The 18645-nt window shown below is 30.4% G+C and overlaps 1 protein-coding gene and 1 long non-coding RNA gene across 2 annotated transcripts; one reads left to right on the forward strand and one right to left on the reverse strand.

The window, feature by feature from the left end:
• Positions 1-8548: 8548 nt before the first annotated feature.
• LOC139090295 (uncharacterized) lies at positions 8549-10336 on the reverse strand. The gene is made up of 2 exons (XR_011544362.1): positions 9175-10336; positions 8549-9084 (listed from the first exon to the last, which is right to left on the reverse strand). It is a non-coding gene; the product is annotated as an uncharacterized lncRNA (long non-coding RNA).
• Positions 10337-13558: 3222 nt separating this feature from the next.
• On the forward strand, positions 13559-17670 carry SoxN (SRY-box transcription factor soxNeuro). The gene has a single exon (XM_070640012.1). It carries the CDS (start codon positions 14225-14227, stop codon positions 15554-15556), a length of 1332 nt encoding a protein of 443 aa, XP_070496113.1. The 5' UTR covers positions 13559-14224; the 3' UTR covers positions 15557-17670.
• Positions 17671-18645: the final 975 nt, after the last annotated feature.

An 18645-nucleotide genomic window follows, 5' to 3' on the forward strand; every position in this document is an offset into this window, starting at 1 on the left:
TTAACGGTTATAAAAAATTCAAATTTTGCTTAGAAAACATTGTGAAAGCATTGAAAAACATTGAGAAACAATGAAAAAATGTGGTTTTGTTTCTTTAAATGAAAAATTCTTAATCATAGTATTTATGGGTTAATTTAAAGTTTTTGAATTGCCATCGCTGCAATAACTTGATGGAACTGAGCTAATGAAAAAAAAAACCAGAGCTCTCTACGAAGTCTAGTTCCTGAGATCTCACATTAACCCTGCCAACCAGCCAATCAAAGTGAAATAAGCATCATTTTTCTCAAAAATGCGTTAAAAATGGAAATTAAAATACCTTTTTGGCAAAAAGGGTTCCTCATTCTTCACACTTCGTATTTCAACACAACAAGCAGCACAGCCCGAGAAATATTTATATAAATCTTCATTCATCATGTACCGGTGTATTTATTACATTAGCATGATCGATCATTAATCAAAATTATAAACTCTCTTTCATACTTAATATATTTTTTTTTTCTTTGAAATGACAAAAACTTCTAATTCCTTAAAATTAATTTGTTTCATAGATTTTTGTTCTTCCTTCTTTTGCCTTCATCTTCTTCCTTCATATGCGCAATATCTTCTCAAAAAACAATTTTTCTACATAAAAAAGTGAGATCTTTTTTTTAAAAAAAGTAAAAAATAAAAAACTATCGTAAATCAACATAATTCCTGGAATGAATTCTTTCATATGACTTAGTTGGAAGGAATAATAGAAGTGGAACGATTTTTATTTTATTTTTTTTTTTGCTGCAGTGCATTCAGGTAGAAAAAAAGGATGAGATGAAAAACGTAGGTGAGCTGCACCGGTTTGTATATTTTAAGGATTTCTCTTCTGCATTATTTTTTTTTGGGATGTAGCCAGAAGTTGTTTGCTTCTGGATTATTAATGGAAATTTTTTGATATTTCTAAAATTCAATCAGTGGAATGAGAATCAACCAGGCCAGACGAATTGTCTGTTTTGGTGGTTTTTGCGTTCTTTTTTAAATCAACTCAAATTATTCATTGCTGCCAATCGATTGCCATATGAACCAGTCTTCAACTGGACATTAACTTGCCAATAACGTTCCCTAAAATTCGCACTTGAATATCAATTAGTCATCATTTGACCGCTATGATAAGCTTGTCTCGATCAGAGTGGATTTGTTCCCCTTAATTTTAACAAAGTAGATTTCGGACAATTAATAGGATTTGAACCTAATGACAGAGATGTAAACTAGGTCACTAACCTAACCTATTTCGATGGTTAATGATAGACTATGCCAAATGCCATAAATAAATGAAACCATTTCAGAGTTCCCCTAAATTACAAGGATTCTATGGTTCTAGCTTGGTTCTAGCCAGAGACGAATTAAGATTGGAGTTGAGTAAAATCCCCCGCTTTTCAGACAACGTGTTTTCTAGTGCACCACTTGGTTGACGTTTTAAAGGAAAGATTCGAAGTAGCTCTGATGGTCGGAATTCGATCCAAATTAAATTCAACTTAACTCAAGGACAGATCAACGGATGATGGCAGTTCAAGAGTATTGCTAACAATTCAAATACGTGCTACAATAGACTCACGATCATATTAGTCAAGGAATTTTGAACCAAACAAGCAACTCCGTCAATCTACATGCAAACTCAGGTAAAACTCAGTCGATGTCAAAAATCCCTTTATTTTCCGCAAACCTCCTTTCCAGCTTTCTCTCCCTTACCTCTGCGAACATCTAGAGTGCACATTTTCTCGGTATTCTTAATATTTTCATGGATTTTTTAATCTGGTTAGGTATTTCAACATGAGATTTATGCTTACAAGCACTTGCAAGCATAAATTATTTGCAGGTTTTCCTCTGTGGGAGCTACAACATTTCTCTTGAGGCTATTTATTTACATATCTCTTGCTGTATTATTGCAGTACTCTATAATGTGGTTATCATCAGTGCATGCATCTTCATGCTCTTTTTTTCTTTTTGATTGAATTTAATAAAATGTAGAAAAATTATTCAATTTTCATACATTTGAGAAATGAATTTTAAAAGAGCAATTTTAGTAAATTGAGTCTGAAGGAAGTTCAGCAGAAGCCACTCAAATATGAGATATAAAAAAAAAATTACTCAATTTATGTTAAATTTAATTCGAAATGGTACTTATAAGCCGCATGTGTTACCAGATGATATTCACATCATATATGGACATACATCTGTAGCATGAGGCGGAGAATAAACGATAAACATAAGAAACTGGAATGTAGAATAGAGTAAAAGAAATAAAAATACTTTTTTTTAACCTAGACTGCATGGCTATAGCCTCGTGATATTAATGATTTTTTTTTAAAAAAAGGAGAAAAGAAGAAGACCTAAAAAAAATTAATTTCTTCTGCGAGACCTTACGCTTGTCTCTATTTTCACGTTACTTCTTTTGCCCAAATGCGATCGATGCCGAATCTAAAGAATATGTATATAAAAATAATAATAAATCATTCCTCTCATCAAACTAATGATGGTTGAAATGAAATTATCTTGCTGAGACTCTTGGCAATCGGTGGTACCCGCGCGAACTAATCATTTTCATTTGGAATGTGTTTTTTTTTTGTGGAGAGATAAATACAAATTAATCATATCGTCTCGCTCGCATTTTATTTCTGGTTTTTTTAGCGCATTTTTTAAGAAAATGGGGATTGTTATACTTTGATAGGCTAGGTGGCTGAGTCAGGTGTGACATTACAGCAAACAGACATCATAAAGAAGCCTGATATGAAGCATTAGCTCCGTTTCATCGAGTAATAGTCAGTAGACTTATCGATTGGTTTGATAATCCATGGTTCTTTTTCGTTTAGCCTTGGTCGTCGTATTTAGTTTCAGTTCGGCTCTCTCATTAGTTCTCTTACCCTAACAAAAAACTAGCCTGCTCGAAGCGAGCTTGCTTAAATATTCTCACGAGCGTAAATTTCAGCTTTGCCTAATAAGGTGAGATTGCGTTTAATGATGAAGGCTTGCTAGGGCAACGAACCCTACAATAACCAGAGCCTCGTTTAACTCCGTCTCCCTATGTGACTTGGATTGGCGGTTTTCATCTCTAGAAGGTAAAGCGGGTTCACGGTGGAATTAATTAAAACCATGGTTAAATGCAGAGTTCGCAGGATTTAGGAAGTCGAACTGAACTTCATCCCAATCGGACTTAAAAGTCAGGTTCAATTTCCGGACTCAACTGCTGCAGTATGCTTTCCCGAAATCCCGGTCCCGAAACTTTTCCGGGACCGGGACGGGATCGGGACGGGACCGGGAAATCCCGGGATTTCCCGAAAGAAAATATGTGCTTAAAAATGCAATATTTTAATGTTTTTTCAGTGTTTTTAAGCTTAATATGTATTGTCAAAAATTTAATGATGGATTTAAATTTTCAAAACTCTTGAACCTGACTAGTTTTAAATGATTTTAAAATAGAATAACACTAAAAAATTCTGAGTTTAAATATCATATTCACCGTTTATATGATTATGAAGAATCAAATCTTAGTAATGAGAAATAATCTCTAATATTTGTAATCAATTTAAAAAGAATTGAACCTTTAAATTTTTGAAAAACCTTAAATTAGCTGAAAATCGACAGGTTTATTTAAAAGGGTTTGTTTGATTTGGGTTTATATTATTTGCCACTGCATTTCAGAACAAAAATCAAAAGATCATTATAAATTTTAAATTTTTAACTCAGAAACGTTCAAAATTCGGATTTTTAGTTTCATATTTCTCATGATTTATGATAAAATTATATAATTTATATTGATTTTAAATTTTTGGTTACAAATTAAACGTTTTTTTATTTTTATTGTTTTTATTTTGTTAAGAGTTTATAAGAAATTTTTAAAACCTGGTCCCGCGGGACCAGTCCCGGAAGATTTTCGGGACTCGGGACGGGACCGGGACGGGACAGTCCCGGGATTTCCCGGTCCCGGTCCCGGTATCGAGAAAGCATATGCTGCAGTCCGGATTAATTGAAATGTGTTTTTAGCCCCTTAAATATTTAAATTATTTTTAACCGTCAATTTACAAATAAAATTTAGCCGTTGATTTTTGAGAAATTTTTGATTCATTTTTAAGTATGTACTTGCCTATTTTTCAAATACTGATCACTGGAGAAAAATGCGCTCAAGTCACTCAATACCACAAGTACTTCCAACATTTTCTTTAGAGGATTCTGCTCGACCAAATGTCTAGCAATGTAAATGTGTGAGCAATTACTCATTACATGCCTGAACATTTTGATTGGAATGTATGTGATTAAAATTCCTAATAACCACAAATAGTTTAAATGATGTCTTAAAACTTCATTAATTTGGTGATGAAATGGAAATAATAAAAAACTGTAAGATATTTCTTCATTATATCCATTGAAGGCGAGCCTGAAATATTTCAACGTACAATCTTGACGCTTCAGAATCAAATAAAAAAAGGAAAAGTTTGCAAGTCACCTTGAAGACTGTGAAAAATGTGCATAAAATGATGAATTAAAAAACAGCACAATCATTATCACATGAAATGAATAAAAGTGTGAATGATGTTCATGCTATAAAGACCCCGAAAATATTTTTTATACATTATTTATATATATATTTTTTGACTAATCATCATCATCGCTAAACATTAGAAATGGTTTATGAAAGGCACCTGATGTAAGGAATAAAAATTCTCGCAATACTTATGCTTAAGCATTAACATGAGTTGTCGAAAGAGAAAGAATTTTTTTTGTTGTTGTATGAAAATGAAAGCACGTAAGAGAATGAATGAATAAAAACACATAAAGATTCAATAAATCGCCTGTAGTTGAATTGAGAAAATACATTAACTGTGTGAATATCGATAAAACATTTCCATTTTGAGTAATATTGTGCTCATTCAGCAGAAATTTTTTCAAAACTAAAAAATCTTGTTGAAATCATTCAATAATGTACATCCGAAGGAATGTTGTGCATGCTAAAAAGTTGTCATTTGATTAGTCTTATCAGCTTTTTCAAAAGCGCATTTAGAGGGATTTTGACACAAATATTTAATCGAATTACCTGATCAGTAAAGCGTATTTGCTAAAGCGCTGTACTTCGTCGCATTCCCGAACAGACTAGGAACTCATGCTCATGAATTTGATCAAAAACTGAACACACTGAATTAAATTGATGAATATGTGCTACTTATGTTGATCATTCAAACAACAATCATTCCAACAAAATTTCGATTTGCCTCCTAATTTATTCAAGTTATTTAAACTCATTTAAATCTAATTCAGCACAATTCAGCTCTTCTCGTTAGAGTTATATTTCCACTCTAATTCAGATATTCAGCACCTAGAATTCATTAAATAAAGCTTATAGTAAAATTCAGACCATCTAACTAACATTTTGAAGTATTCAGTACAATTTAGCACATATTGAAGTACCTAATCTCAACAAAATTTAAATGAATTCAGCACTTTTTGGCCGAAATTTAGAAAGAATTCTGGTAAAATTAGCTCAATTAATCTAAAATTTGATTGTTTTTGGACAATTCAGCACTTTTTGATTATATTTAGTGTATACACTTATTACGGTCAGATTAAAGCAGAAACTTAAAGTCGAGTACAGTTTAGCACGAAATCGAGTCTTTTTTTATATAAAATTCCACTCAACTTCGAGCTTTAAATTACAGTTCAAACAACAGAAATTCCGAGAATTGCATTGTTCGTTTTTGAATAAAGTTCATCAATCTGTAACGTGCAGATTAAGTAATTAAAGTCAATTGAGTCAAAATAAACCACCCTATTCAGTATAGTTCAGGACGTATTAAAATTATTTAGCATAATTCAGTTAAATCTGATTCATATCAAAATGCTCTAAAAACTATTCAGTATGTAATTTAAGTGGCAAAGTGCAATAAAATTGGGTCTTTACATTCTGATCTAATTTTCTAGAAATTAAATAAAATTTATTCCTATTATAGAAACTTAAAAATGTTTAAAATCCCAAAAACACCTAATATTCACTGCTACTCACAAGCTAACATTGCAAACTCCAACTCCAAAGTCAGTCAATCAAACTGATTGAAAAATCAATTTAAAGAGTAAATAACGAAGATAAAAAAATATCGAAAGGAGAATAAATGGCAAATGCATTAACTATAATGTAATGTTCAATAATGTAAAAAGCTTAAAATAATTCTTCAAGTCACTCAAACTTCCTTTTCAATTCAATTCATTGCACTTAGTAAAGTATATTCACAATTCACACTCGTATGCCTTAATTTCATTTACTCAAAAAAAAAAAAAAAATCGTGTCATATTGTTATTCAACTCTTCGAAATTCAGCATAAACATATGACGTTGTGTTGAAAGACATACGTAAGGATATTGATGCCATTAAAAATGGATAAGGATACCTATTTACACCTTGCTGAGTAATTTCTTTATTTTCCTTCCTACTTGACGAGCATCAAATACGTTATGAATATACTATATATAGCATGTAAAGGAATTTCAATTCATTCAATTCAATTTTTTTTATTCATCATGTACATACATACACACATTATTGTATGAATAAAAAGGGCATTTGGAGTTGCATACCAAATTTTTGTTGTATGAAAAGGAATCCTCACTCTCTTTCACTCCTCTTTTATCTGTTCTGGCTTTTCATCATAATGTGTTACATTTAATAACATTAAATACCAAGCAATTCATTCTATTTATTAGCGATATAATAGAATCAAATAATAAAAAGCATGTGTAAACACAGAAATTGAATATAAAAAAAAATCTACAGGTTGCAAAGCTTTTTTTTTCACATACAGAACTCTCATCTTTTTTCTCACTCGTGTTCAATGACTTTCATTCAATGTCCTGAACAAAAGGCATTTGGCATAATTGCAGAATCTTTATAAAAAAAAAATTTTTTCTTCTTTTTTTTATTTCTTTTCTTTTTTATTAGAATTATGTAGACGGCTTTGTTATATAAATATATTTATCCTTGTTATGAATAGATTTTTTTTGGTGAGTGAATTGTTATGTATTGTGTACAATTAAGAGTCTAGTGGCTTTTTGATGCTAGCAATTCATTCAAATAATGTTATTATCACATGACAATCACACTTTTGATTCTTTTAACTTTGTTTAACTCGGTCAATTATTACAATGCTCTCTTGCCACAGATCTAGCAGTTAATTTCACTGCATGTGTCTAGATTCATAATTTCGTGATATAATTCTTGTTTTTTTTTTTTTTTGCAAAAAATATGGGTGGGCATGCAATTTTTTATCGCTTTAAAAATAGTAAATAATCTCTTTTGAATTGAATTTTATAAAATTTTGAGGGAATAACTAGGTGGTTACTGGTTGCATGAAGAGATCGAATTGACATTGATTGTGTTCTTGGATCTTAAATATGGGAAGCTGGAAGATCAATTTCAACTTGTAATTTTCACTATATGATTATTTTTCAATTGGATCCGCATACAAAATACGTAGACCTGTGGCTTCGGACAAACTATGAAATACTGCCGATAACAGCAGGCTTGTGTCTCTAAAGGGCAGATCTAGGGTTCAAAGCCAAAGTGTATTTTTAAAACTTTTTATTCTAGCTCAAAAAAATTTCGAAATTTTTCAAAAGTCCGAAAACAAATTTCAAAAATTTGAAGAAAAAATAATTCGAAATTTTACAAAAATTCGAAAAAGAATTTCAAAAATAACAAAAGTTTGAAAATGAATTTCAAAATTTTACAAATGTTCAAATTTCAAAATTTTATTAAAATTTCAAAAATGAATTTCGAAATTTCATTAAAATTTCGAAAAAGGATTTCGAAATTTTTCAGAATTCTAGAAAATTTTTTTCGAAAGTTTGAAAAAACGTTCAATTCTTTTTAAAAGTTCGAAAAGTAATTTTAAAAGTTTCAAAAAAAAATTTTAAATATTTACAAAAATTTGAAAGAATCAAATAATTCGAATTTTTTCGAGTTTTTCGAAATTAGAAATGTAAACAACAAATATGAACAAAGAATTTCTTTTGAAATTTTTTACAAAATTCCTCATTTTAGACTCTAAAACTAAATATTTCAATTTAATCAATGATTTTTTGCCACCTTTTTTCATCAATTTCATCAATCGTTGCTACTCAAAAACACAAATTGATCTTAAAATTTACAAAACAAATTCTTTAGTGGGGAATCCAAAAAGGCGGGAAAATTATCTCTCAAATAATAACAATTCTCTGTAAATATTTATCTATTATTGATTCAAAATTCTCCCACAATCATCTAAATATCGCTCATCAATTGACATCAAGCTATGTGGGTTTTAATAAATCTTATAAATCTCACCAAAGGTTCCTAAAAATAAGTTGCTTCAAAAAACAAGTTAATACATCGTTTCGGCAAATACTAAAGTGTGATTCTAGGAATATAAGTTGTTGTGAATATAAAAAGCGAAGAGAAGCCACGAGAGGAAATTAGAGATTAACGGTTGAATCATTGAATATTAAGCACAAAAATTCATATGTAGCGTGCAGAAATATAAAATAAAAAAAGGTGAAATCAATTTAGACTTCTTTTTATTTTCTCATAGTTCACGTCACAAGTTGTCAATCAATTTACTGTATACGGTAGATGTGCTCTCAGTATGTTGTTATCCTGCTGTTTTTTACGCTTCGAGTGGAATTGGAACCTATCTCGACATAGAGAGCAAACAAGATGTTTATCTGGATATTATAAACTGGGAACTTTTTTTTTTAATGTCTCCCCTCCATTGAGTCATACATGTGGAAGCATTCAGTAATCGGTATGCATACAAGCTTTATATTTTATTTATTTATTTATTTTCTCAAAAAATGTAGATCAAAAAATGATTAAGAAACGAATCATAAATGAGTTATTTAAATGAATCTACATGATCCGACAGTTCATCATCAGGTCAGAAATTCAATTGCCAGTTGTTACACGAAATTCCCTTAAATCATTTCATCCGACTGATTGCGCTACTGCTTTAACAAGGATTTTCGTTTTCATGTATACCGAAAAAAAAAATAAATATAAATTTGTTTGTATGTACAGCCAGAAAGAGAGATGAACACCTGGAAAAAAAATTGTAAAATTTCATATGTATACACACACGGATTTATGTATAGTATGGTATAAACTATACTGAGAACAATATTACACACCTTGGGATTTTAAAAAAGGGATTTCGTTTTGCTCTCTCAGATTTTTTTTTTGCTTTAAATAAGCCTCTTCTTATTCCTCCTATGTACACATCTTTCGTCGTAATAACACAAGAAAATACTTATTCGTATTAAAACTATAGGACGAGCTAAAAGATGCGATGAGGGATGAAAAAATAAAGAAATAAGATAGAAGGCGATAGGCGAACAAAATTCTGGTTCAATGATTTTTTTTGCTGCTGCTGCTTTTACGGCTGTTCGCCGAAGGATGCTTGAAAAAATTGTGTAAAGTTTTCTGATTTTTTTTTTCGAATGTACTTAATGGATCTTAGTTGGAGAAGATTGTAAGGATGTGCTCTTGGGTAAATGTTGATAAAGCGCAGTTTATGAAGTTGAGGGTTGATGTTTAGAGATTTTGTGGATTGAGGTGGCTATTGACAGTTTCGAACTCATGAACTAGAGCGGCTTAATGAAGACACTCAAGCGTCGCTATGTCTCACGTTGATGGCAAGATATGAGGGTGCCATGACGACAACGCGTCGGCTGTTTAAGGCACATTTATGCTTTTTGGAGAGCATCGCTCCTTCTCCCATAAGAGCGTTATGTAATTAGTGAACGGCCCCTTATTAATATTTATTTATGTGACAAAAGTGAGCAACAAAAGATTTGTCACATAGTAATATCTAGTCAAACATAGAGCTAGGTATTACTTTCAAGGATGGTATTGGTACACTACTAGTAGGGTACCATGGTACACGTGGTATGGCAAAGTAGATCATGTACCGTACGCACTAGTACTGTACCGTGCCGTACCGTAACGCAAAAGGCAATTTATTTTAGGATAGGTTTAAATGACCTTTAGCAGTTGTCGCTAGGTCTATATAAATGTACTGTCTAACTAACTAAGCATGATCAGAGAATGAGAACTGGATTATGAAGAATTTAAATTTCCGACCTTTTTTGAAGGATTTGTAAACTTTAAGAACTTTAATTTGACTCATCTGGATCTGGGTCTTCCACTGCCAAACCCTATCTTTGCTACTGTAGAAGTTTTATGAACTCTCTACTTACGTTCATTCAGGCAATTTAGGGTTGAACATCAATTTAATTATTTTGATGATAAGTTACCCTATTTAGTCAAAATGAATAAAATGACTTGCTCAATAATCTGCAATTTAAAAATTGAAGAAGTTGTTGAGGTTCTGTAATTACGAGAAGCAGAGATATATGATTGGCAAAAAAATAAAATAAACGAGCTTGTGTAATTTGATAACATTTTTTTTTTGTTTCTTCTGTTTCATTGCATCGGTTAAAAAAATGAAATTTTAAAGGTTCTCATAAGGGTCAAACATACGTACGTCTACATATAATTGGAACTTTTGTTCATCTTCAGTTTAATTAATTAATGTTTTCCTCCTGATTCTTTCTTTCTTTCTTTCTCATCCTATCCTCTTATAAAATTTAATCTTTTTATTTCTTCGTTCATTTCGAAAAAATAAGAACTCACTTCAAGAGATATTATCCACTCTTTTTGTTCTATCTTAATCAAGACATTGTCAAAAACTTCTTCATTCTTTTTTTTGGATTTTTTTTTTTTATTTTCAATTCTTCTTTCCTCTTCTTGTTTCCTTTGATTACTACTTCCCATATTTTCGTGAGACACATTTAACAACTTACTACATTTACCTATCGCTATCATTTCTTTAAAATCTGGAACATGATTCGAAACGATATAATTTCTGTTGAAAAGGATTTCTCGTCTTTCGTCGTACTTCAAGCGAATTTTGAGATATTTTAGTGCCATTTACATTTGATATTTTATTTTTTTCTTCCTTTTCTCATTCCATAACATACATCCATCCAATCGATATGAATGAATGAATCAACGGGAAAATGATTCTCAAATTACAAACAGAAAGACAGTTTTTGCAATTGTGTGGTTTTTGATTGATATTCAAAGAATTCCTTTATTTTTCTCTCAATTTCATTTCCTTATTTCTTAACAAAACAATAAGAAATTTAATTCATTTAGTTTTACCTTCCTTTTGTTTGGATTTACTTACCAACTGCTGAATTGGTTTTGAATTTTTCGCGTCTTTTTTGCTTTGTTTTAATTTTTCGCGCGTTTTTTGCATCTTTAGTCATATTTTAAATTCAATCAATAATTTTCTGTAAAATAAAATAATTTTAAAGGATTTGCAGGATATTAAACTGACTAAACATCAGAAGATCAAAGATAAGTACCAAGTTAAAGTACTAAAATCAATATTTGAAAGGAAATTGCAAGATAAATCATCAAAAATTGAAAAATTCAAGTGAAATCAAAATTAATCAAGTGTTCAGCGGAAAAATATCAATCTAAATTGATCAAAGCTAACTTTGTCATGTTTATCAACTCAAAAATGTATTAAATCCAAGTTTAAATTATTCAATTAAAGTGATTTCAAGGAATTCATAAATTTAAAGCACGAGTGAACAAGAAAACCTTAAAAAACATTTAAATGATAATCAGCACGACCTGATCTGTCTTTACTCAACTCATATCTCATAATTACCTTCCGTAAGGAGCAAAAGTTGCAATAGAATTGCATGCTTGCCATGAAAATCAGGTATGTCAACACATATTGTTAAAATGCACAAAGCATAACATGTAAATCAGATAATTGACACTCAACAATTTTTTTTTTTTTATAAACAAAATAATTCACGGTCCCATCGTGAAAATGTAGACGACAATAGTAATACTTTTTCGTTGTTATGAGTTCAAAATCTTCATATCATCCACATATATATGTGTGTATTGGTATATTCATGCATTTGGCTTTCAAATCAACTCATTTGTATGTAATTTTTATATTCTCTGGTACATAATTTTCAGACACACTAAGTTATATAGAGTACAATTGCTCATGTGTAATGAAAAATATGCAATATTAGCAAAATAAGAGATGCCTTCGAGTCATAATTAGCTTCACTTTACAATATGTAAATACTATTGTACGGTATGGCAAAAAAAAAAAAGTATGATGTGTACTGCATTTCATCAGAATCATCATCCAGTAAAAGAATATGAATTTGTGTGCTCAACTATTCATTGCCAGTTACATGCACTGATGATAATCTTAGCAGTGCTCTTGAATGAAATGGAAACCTGCAAGCATGAGGGAACTTTTAATAGCAACAACAGTTGATTTTTTGTTTTGTTCGATAGAAAAAAAGACACACATATCAATTCAACACTATTCTAGAAAAACTAAGGTTGCTTTTGTTATACTTTATGCTGCTCCCTTATGATTTTTTTTTTCGCAAAACAAAACAAAAAAGCAGAATTTTCTTGCAAGTTTTATTGTTCCAGATTTTATGTCTCGATCTCTTTATATTTTTATGTTTATGTTATTCTTATAGAAATGGATGGAAAAAAACTTCTTTAGCTTCTTGAATCATGTTTTTAAAATAAGCAACAAGAAGAATCTATTCAACCCTTATTTACCTCGATAGATTTTCTATATTCTTATAGGTCTTATTTCTCTGTATGCTCTATAAAACAGAGTAAGTACATAAAAACGTGTATTTCACTATAATAAATTACATGCAATAGAATCTATGAAGTTTAAAGCGCTTGAGACATGGAATTGAAACATGTGAACTATTCGTTGTCATTAAAATGACAAAAAAACTCGTTCTAAAATCCAATTTAACCCTTGAAAAACAGGAGAGTGGTTACTTTTTTGCCAAAAAAAAATAGTGACTAAATTAACCCTCTTTTTTTGCGTTGTTGATGCTACCTATTTGGCGATGGAACGAGTATCGAAACGACGACGTGTTCAGCTCTCTTACTCTTATGTATAGCAATTTAATTTGATATGATTTATTTGCGAAAAAAAAAATAAAGAAAATATTGTAAGCAGCACAGCAGATTGTTAGTAAACCGCTCGTAAAACTGAGAAAGGAAAAAAAAAAGTTATTACACGATTTTAACTTTGCGTTTTATGCTTGTGACCCTTAATAATAAAATACACAAGAATATTTTCACGTTTATGCATAGCGATGTACGATGTACGTGAAAAATCTGAGCTTCGAGTAATGGTACTGAGAAAGTTTGGCAACATAGCAAAATTCAACATGAAGGGAAAAATTGGATTAAGCTCCGCCTACATTTTTTTTTCTGTAGTTTCTACTAACACTTTGACTTGTGCAAGCACATATAGTCTCACAGCATTAGTTCTTCGGCAGTAATAGTTTGATTGTGTGCGTAAATCTTTAAGTTAAAAGAGGGGATTTTTCATGAGAACACACGAATCATAAACAGTGAAAACAAAAAATACCTCTTCATTCAGGTCTGCTTTTTTCGAAAAAAATTTTTACAACATTCAGACGAAAAGGTGCTTGCGTTACGAGTGGAGGCATTTTATTGACCTCTCTGTGTTGTTGCGTTTATTCCTTCGGGTTTTTGTACTAAAATACAATAAAGAAATAAATAATAAATAAAAAAAAAATTATTATATGAAGAGGAAAACAAGCATTTTTAAGAAGTAAAGAAGCAAAGAAAGAATTAAACTAAATGTGTAATAAAAAGGGCAAAATATGAACAATAATAGTGAGATTTGATTTTTATCGGAAGAGCCCATAAAAAATAAATATTATTGTGAAGTGATATCAAAAAAAGATAAACAAGTGAGACATGAACTACGTCCTGATTATCAATTAAAAGAATTGCCGATAATAGCGGCTGAAAAAAAATTGAATTTTACATGTGAACTTATCATTTCTTATTTTTGGATATTTAAAAAAATATATATATAGAACATATGGATTCACGACTCTAATTTTTGTTATATGTGGAATATTACACAAAAAAGAAGTAATAATAATAGTAATAATAATCGTGTCAATTTTATGTGTGTATAATTGAACCCAAAAAATTTCTAAATGAGACGAAATTGTTAATAGTTTGTTATTAAAAAAACATAAACAAAAGAAGTATATAGTGCGCGAGTAAAGGAACTAAGAATTTCTTATTATTATCATTAGAAACACACAAAATTTTGGAGAAATGTTGACGATGGAATCTGATATGAAAGGGGGAATTTTACATGCGACAATGCCCCCACATCACCCATCATCAATTCATTCACATTCATCAGCTTATGGTACATTAGGACCATTAAGTATGATGAATTTACAACAATCACAATTAGCTCAATCACAGTTTTCACATCAGACTCATAATATGACAAATAATTCATCGAATTATAGTCAACAAACTCATATTTCGCCGGCACATCAGCAGAATGCAGGCATGAGTCCAAATCAAACACAACCGCCAACAACTCAATTAAGTAATCATCATATAACGTCATCAGGTCAAACAGGAGGACATGGAGGTGGTAATGGTGGTAGTAAAGCTGCACAAATTAATTCAGATCGTGTTAAGAGACCAATGAATGCGTTTATGGTATGGAGTCGCGGACAGAGAAGGAAGATGGCATCTGATAATCCAAAGATGCACAACAGTGAGATTTCAAAGCGTCTTGGTGCACAATGGAAGGATTTATCGGAATCTGAAAAACGTCCATTTATTGATGAGGCTAAACGACTTCGTGCCGTTCATATGAAGGAACATCCAGATTATAAATATAGACCACGACGAAAAACAAAGACATTAACGAAAACAAAGGAGAAGTATCCACTTGGTGTTGGCTCATTAATACAGCAATCAGATCCAAATAATTCGAGCAGTCGAAATTCCTCATCACTATCAAATGCTCAACAATCAAATCGTGATATTTATCAAATAACATCAAATGGATATATGCCGAATGGTTATATGATGGATCCAGCAACGGCTGCTTATCAGACACAACATAATCCTTACATGAGCAATTATCGTCATTATGAAATGACAAATCAAATGCAAACGGGCGGAACCTACATGAATTCATCAGGTTATGGTAGTATGTATAGTGTCTCAGGTGGTCAAACCTCACCATATGCAAGCTTACAACAGCCAGGATCACCATATAATAGTATTCAACAACAACCTGCATCACCATATAACAGTTTAAATCAGGGTGGCGGCTCACAAATGTCCTGCCAAAGTCACAGTCCAAGCGAATCAAGTATTAAATCCGAGCCGGTTTCACCATCGCCAACAAGCATCGCCACAAATAATAATAATCACGTCATGAAACGTGAATATATTCAACAGCCAGTTCACAATCATGAAATCAGTCATCTTATGAACATGTATCAAATTCCTGACTCAATTCCGTCTTCAGCTGAACATCAACGATTAATTCATTATCAGCACAGTGCATCACCTGATTTACAAGCATCACAACAACAGCAACAATCATTAAGAATGGCACCACTTGCACACATGTGAGATCAATTTCATAATGGCTCATTGCCATTTACAACGCATTCCGTTGAAGCATCAACAACCATATTGCCATTCAATCGTCATCTAAAGCAAACATTTAATGATAGCACATCCACAACCTCAGATATTTTATTAATTAATCGCGAGAATGGTTGTGGCAGTATGATGGATATATCAGCTATTTAATGATAAACACTGATAAAAATCATCATTTATTATCTTTTTTATAAAAATTTAAGTTTAGTCTGTCTTTTTCTAAAAAAGAAGTTGTTCTCTCCTTTATTGTTTCTTTCAAAATTTACTTCCAATTCTCTCATCTTCACATCTCTTGCTAGTGATTTTTTTTTTTGATAACAAAAAATCAAAAGATATATGAATAAATTAGTAATGAAAAGCTACAAAAAAGTCGATAATAATTAAATAATATAACAAGTGAATTTAAAGCAGCACATAAAGAGGAGTAACATATAATAATAACGAAGTGTGTGCAGGCATGAACCAGATATATAAAAAAGTGAATTAAAAAAAGAAAGTTTTGAAGAGATTGGAAACAAATGAAGAAGTAATGATGAATGAAATACAAAAAAAACAAAAAAAAAATTTACAACAAAGATGAAAAAATTTGTTCTAATTGCATTAAAAACAAGATGAAGAAACTGTGTGATATTTAAAAAAAAATTAATAATAACTTAATGAAGAAATTAATTTGTTAAAACAAAAAAACTAATAATTAAAAGGGAAAAGAGATGAAAATAATGAATTCCTGATGAAAAATATGCGACACGTCGCCCCGGTGAATTAAATTTTAAATAAAAAAAAAATTGTATTTGATAAGGAATAAGATGTTCAATTTGAAGAAAACCTTTTTAGTTCATAGCTTTTAGGAGTTGGTTGCTTGTGATGACCAAAAGAAAGGTGCCCCGGGGTAATGTTGCCCTGGGGTGACCACTTTTTGGGAATCACAGGTTGATCACTTGTGATGCTCAAAAGGAGGTGCTCTGGGGTACTAAAAAGTACTCACTTTTGGTATGTAGACATCACATATGTTGCCCCGGGGCCCCCTTCTTTTGGACATCACAATTGATCAACTTCTATCTTTTTCATAATAAGTTTTTTTTTCTCGAGTTTTTTGAAGGTAAATGCTTCATTAGTTTACATTTTTTTTCTCATCATAATCCTAAAGACATGATAAATCTCTTTTGTACATATTAATAAGAGAAGTAATGAAGAGAAAAAACATGAAAATGAGGCAGAAGCAAGCACAGAGAAAAAAAAAGAAGGTGGAGTTGTGAAAAAGACAAACAAAAAAAATATGAAAAAAAATCACACACAAATAGATTAATTTTAAGTGGTTGAATTATGAGAATCTTAATAATTTGTTTGATATTTCTTTCAACGCCTTCCATTCCATAAGACACAAAATATTAATTTTTTTGACTGCCGTCGGAAACATTTTTTACGTTAAATTCACATAAATCACATACAAAACTCATATATAGTCATTATTCAATGGCATAATCGTTGCCTTAATAATAAAGTATATTCATCCTACTGAAAAATTCATCATTATTGTTGTTATCGTCAACAAGGAACAGTGTAGAGATTTCGCGACACATACATAAAAAAAGAGAGAAGTTAAATGAGATGAAATTACGTGGAAATTAAATTTATATAAATCACATCTGTGCATTATATATATTTCATCCTCATCTTCCAACCCCCCCTACTTAAGTCTCATCTACAAATTTCATTTGATTAAGCTTCACAACGTAGTGACAGGAAAGGAATATGAAATAAAATGGAACGCGACGAAATGAGAAATATGAAAACAAATTATTAAATTTCTTTAAGCTTTATTAAGTTGTAAAACGACAACATTTTTAGCCAGTGCGTTTAATGTACATAAAGAGGAATGAATGAACATGAAAATTCATTTTCCATTTATAATTTTATGATACATAAACATATTTTAATTTTAACTTGATTCGATTAACAAAAAAAGGAAAATCACACAAAACTACACGACACATTCATAACAAACAGCATTAATGAGTGAAATGGAAAATTATTTGTTTTAGTTGTTCAATTAATGCTTAATATTTTATTGGATTTGAAATACCAATGTTCATTCTTAGAGTTTTAAACTTTAATAGTCTTATTACATTTGAAAAGTTTAAGATTAATTTAATTTTGTTTTCAAACTTTGAAAATTAAATTCTCATTTAGAGTTGAAATCTTAAAATCCAAATGTTTTTTAAATTTTGAAAAAGAATTCAAGTTAAAAATTCAAAGAGTTTTGTAATTTGAATTTTGAAGAAAAGTTGAAATTTGAAATTTGAATTTTGAAGAAAAGTTAAGATTTAAAATTCAAATATTTTTGAAATTGAAAGTTTGAAGAAGAGTTAAAATTGAAATTCAATGATTTTTTAAAATTTAAATGTCAATTGTTGTCAGAATTTCACAATTTTGAAGTTGAAGACTTGCTAATTTGGATTTAAAAATTCAATTTTACTATCAAACTTCAACAAATTAAGAAATTTATAACATTGAAATGTTTCCTTTCGAGAGTTGAATTCAAATAACTTTCTCAATTTACCCTGCAAATTAAAACATAATTTGCCTGACAAAATCTCATTTAAGCAAAATTTGAACAATTATAGTAATTTTTCATTTCACAAAAAAAGAAACAGCAACTCAAACTTACTCAAAGCAACAACTTTAATATTATATATTTTCACATATTTGCCTACAGTTTAATTGTAAAAAATTCATAAAGTTATGATCACAACAACAATTGAGAGAAATATGAAGAAAAATGAGCGAAAATATATATGAAATGAAAGAAATTATTAGATTTCGTTATTTTCAATTATTATTATTACGATTATTGTGTTTACTCGCATATAGTTAGTGGTGGTAAACAAGAAGAAATTGAAATATGAAAGATTGCATTTATACTTATTTATTGGTGAGAAGTTGGCTTATATATGCTTGAATTGGAAATTCAATTGGGCTGGTAAGGCTTCAACAAATCGAAGTTGTTATCCCAATTTTTATTTTTTTTTATTATTAATTTAATTTTTCATTAAACT

The sequence above is a fragment of the Chironomus tepperi genome, unplaced genomic scaffold (genome assembly GCF_022539635.2).
Source record: "Chironomus tepperi strain 1889 unplaced genomic scaffold, CSIRO-AGI_Ctep_v1 contig_217, whole genome shotgun sequence".
NCBI lineage: Eukaryota > Metazoa > Arthropoda > Insecta > Diptera > Chironomidae > Chironomus > Chironomus tepperi.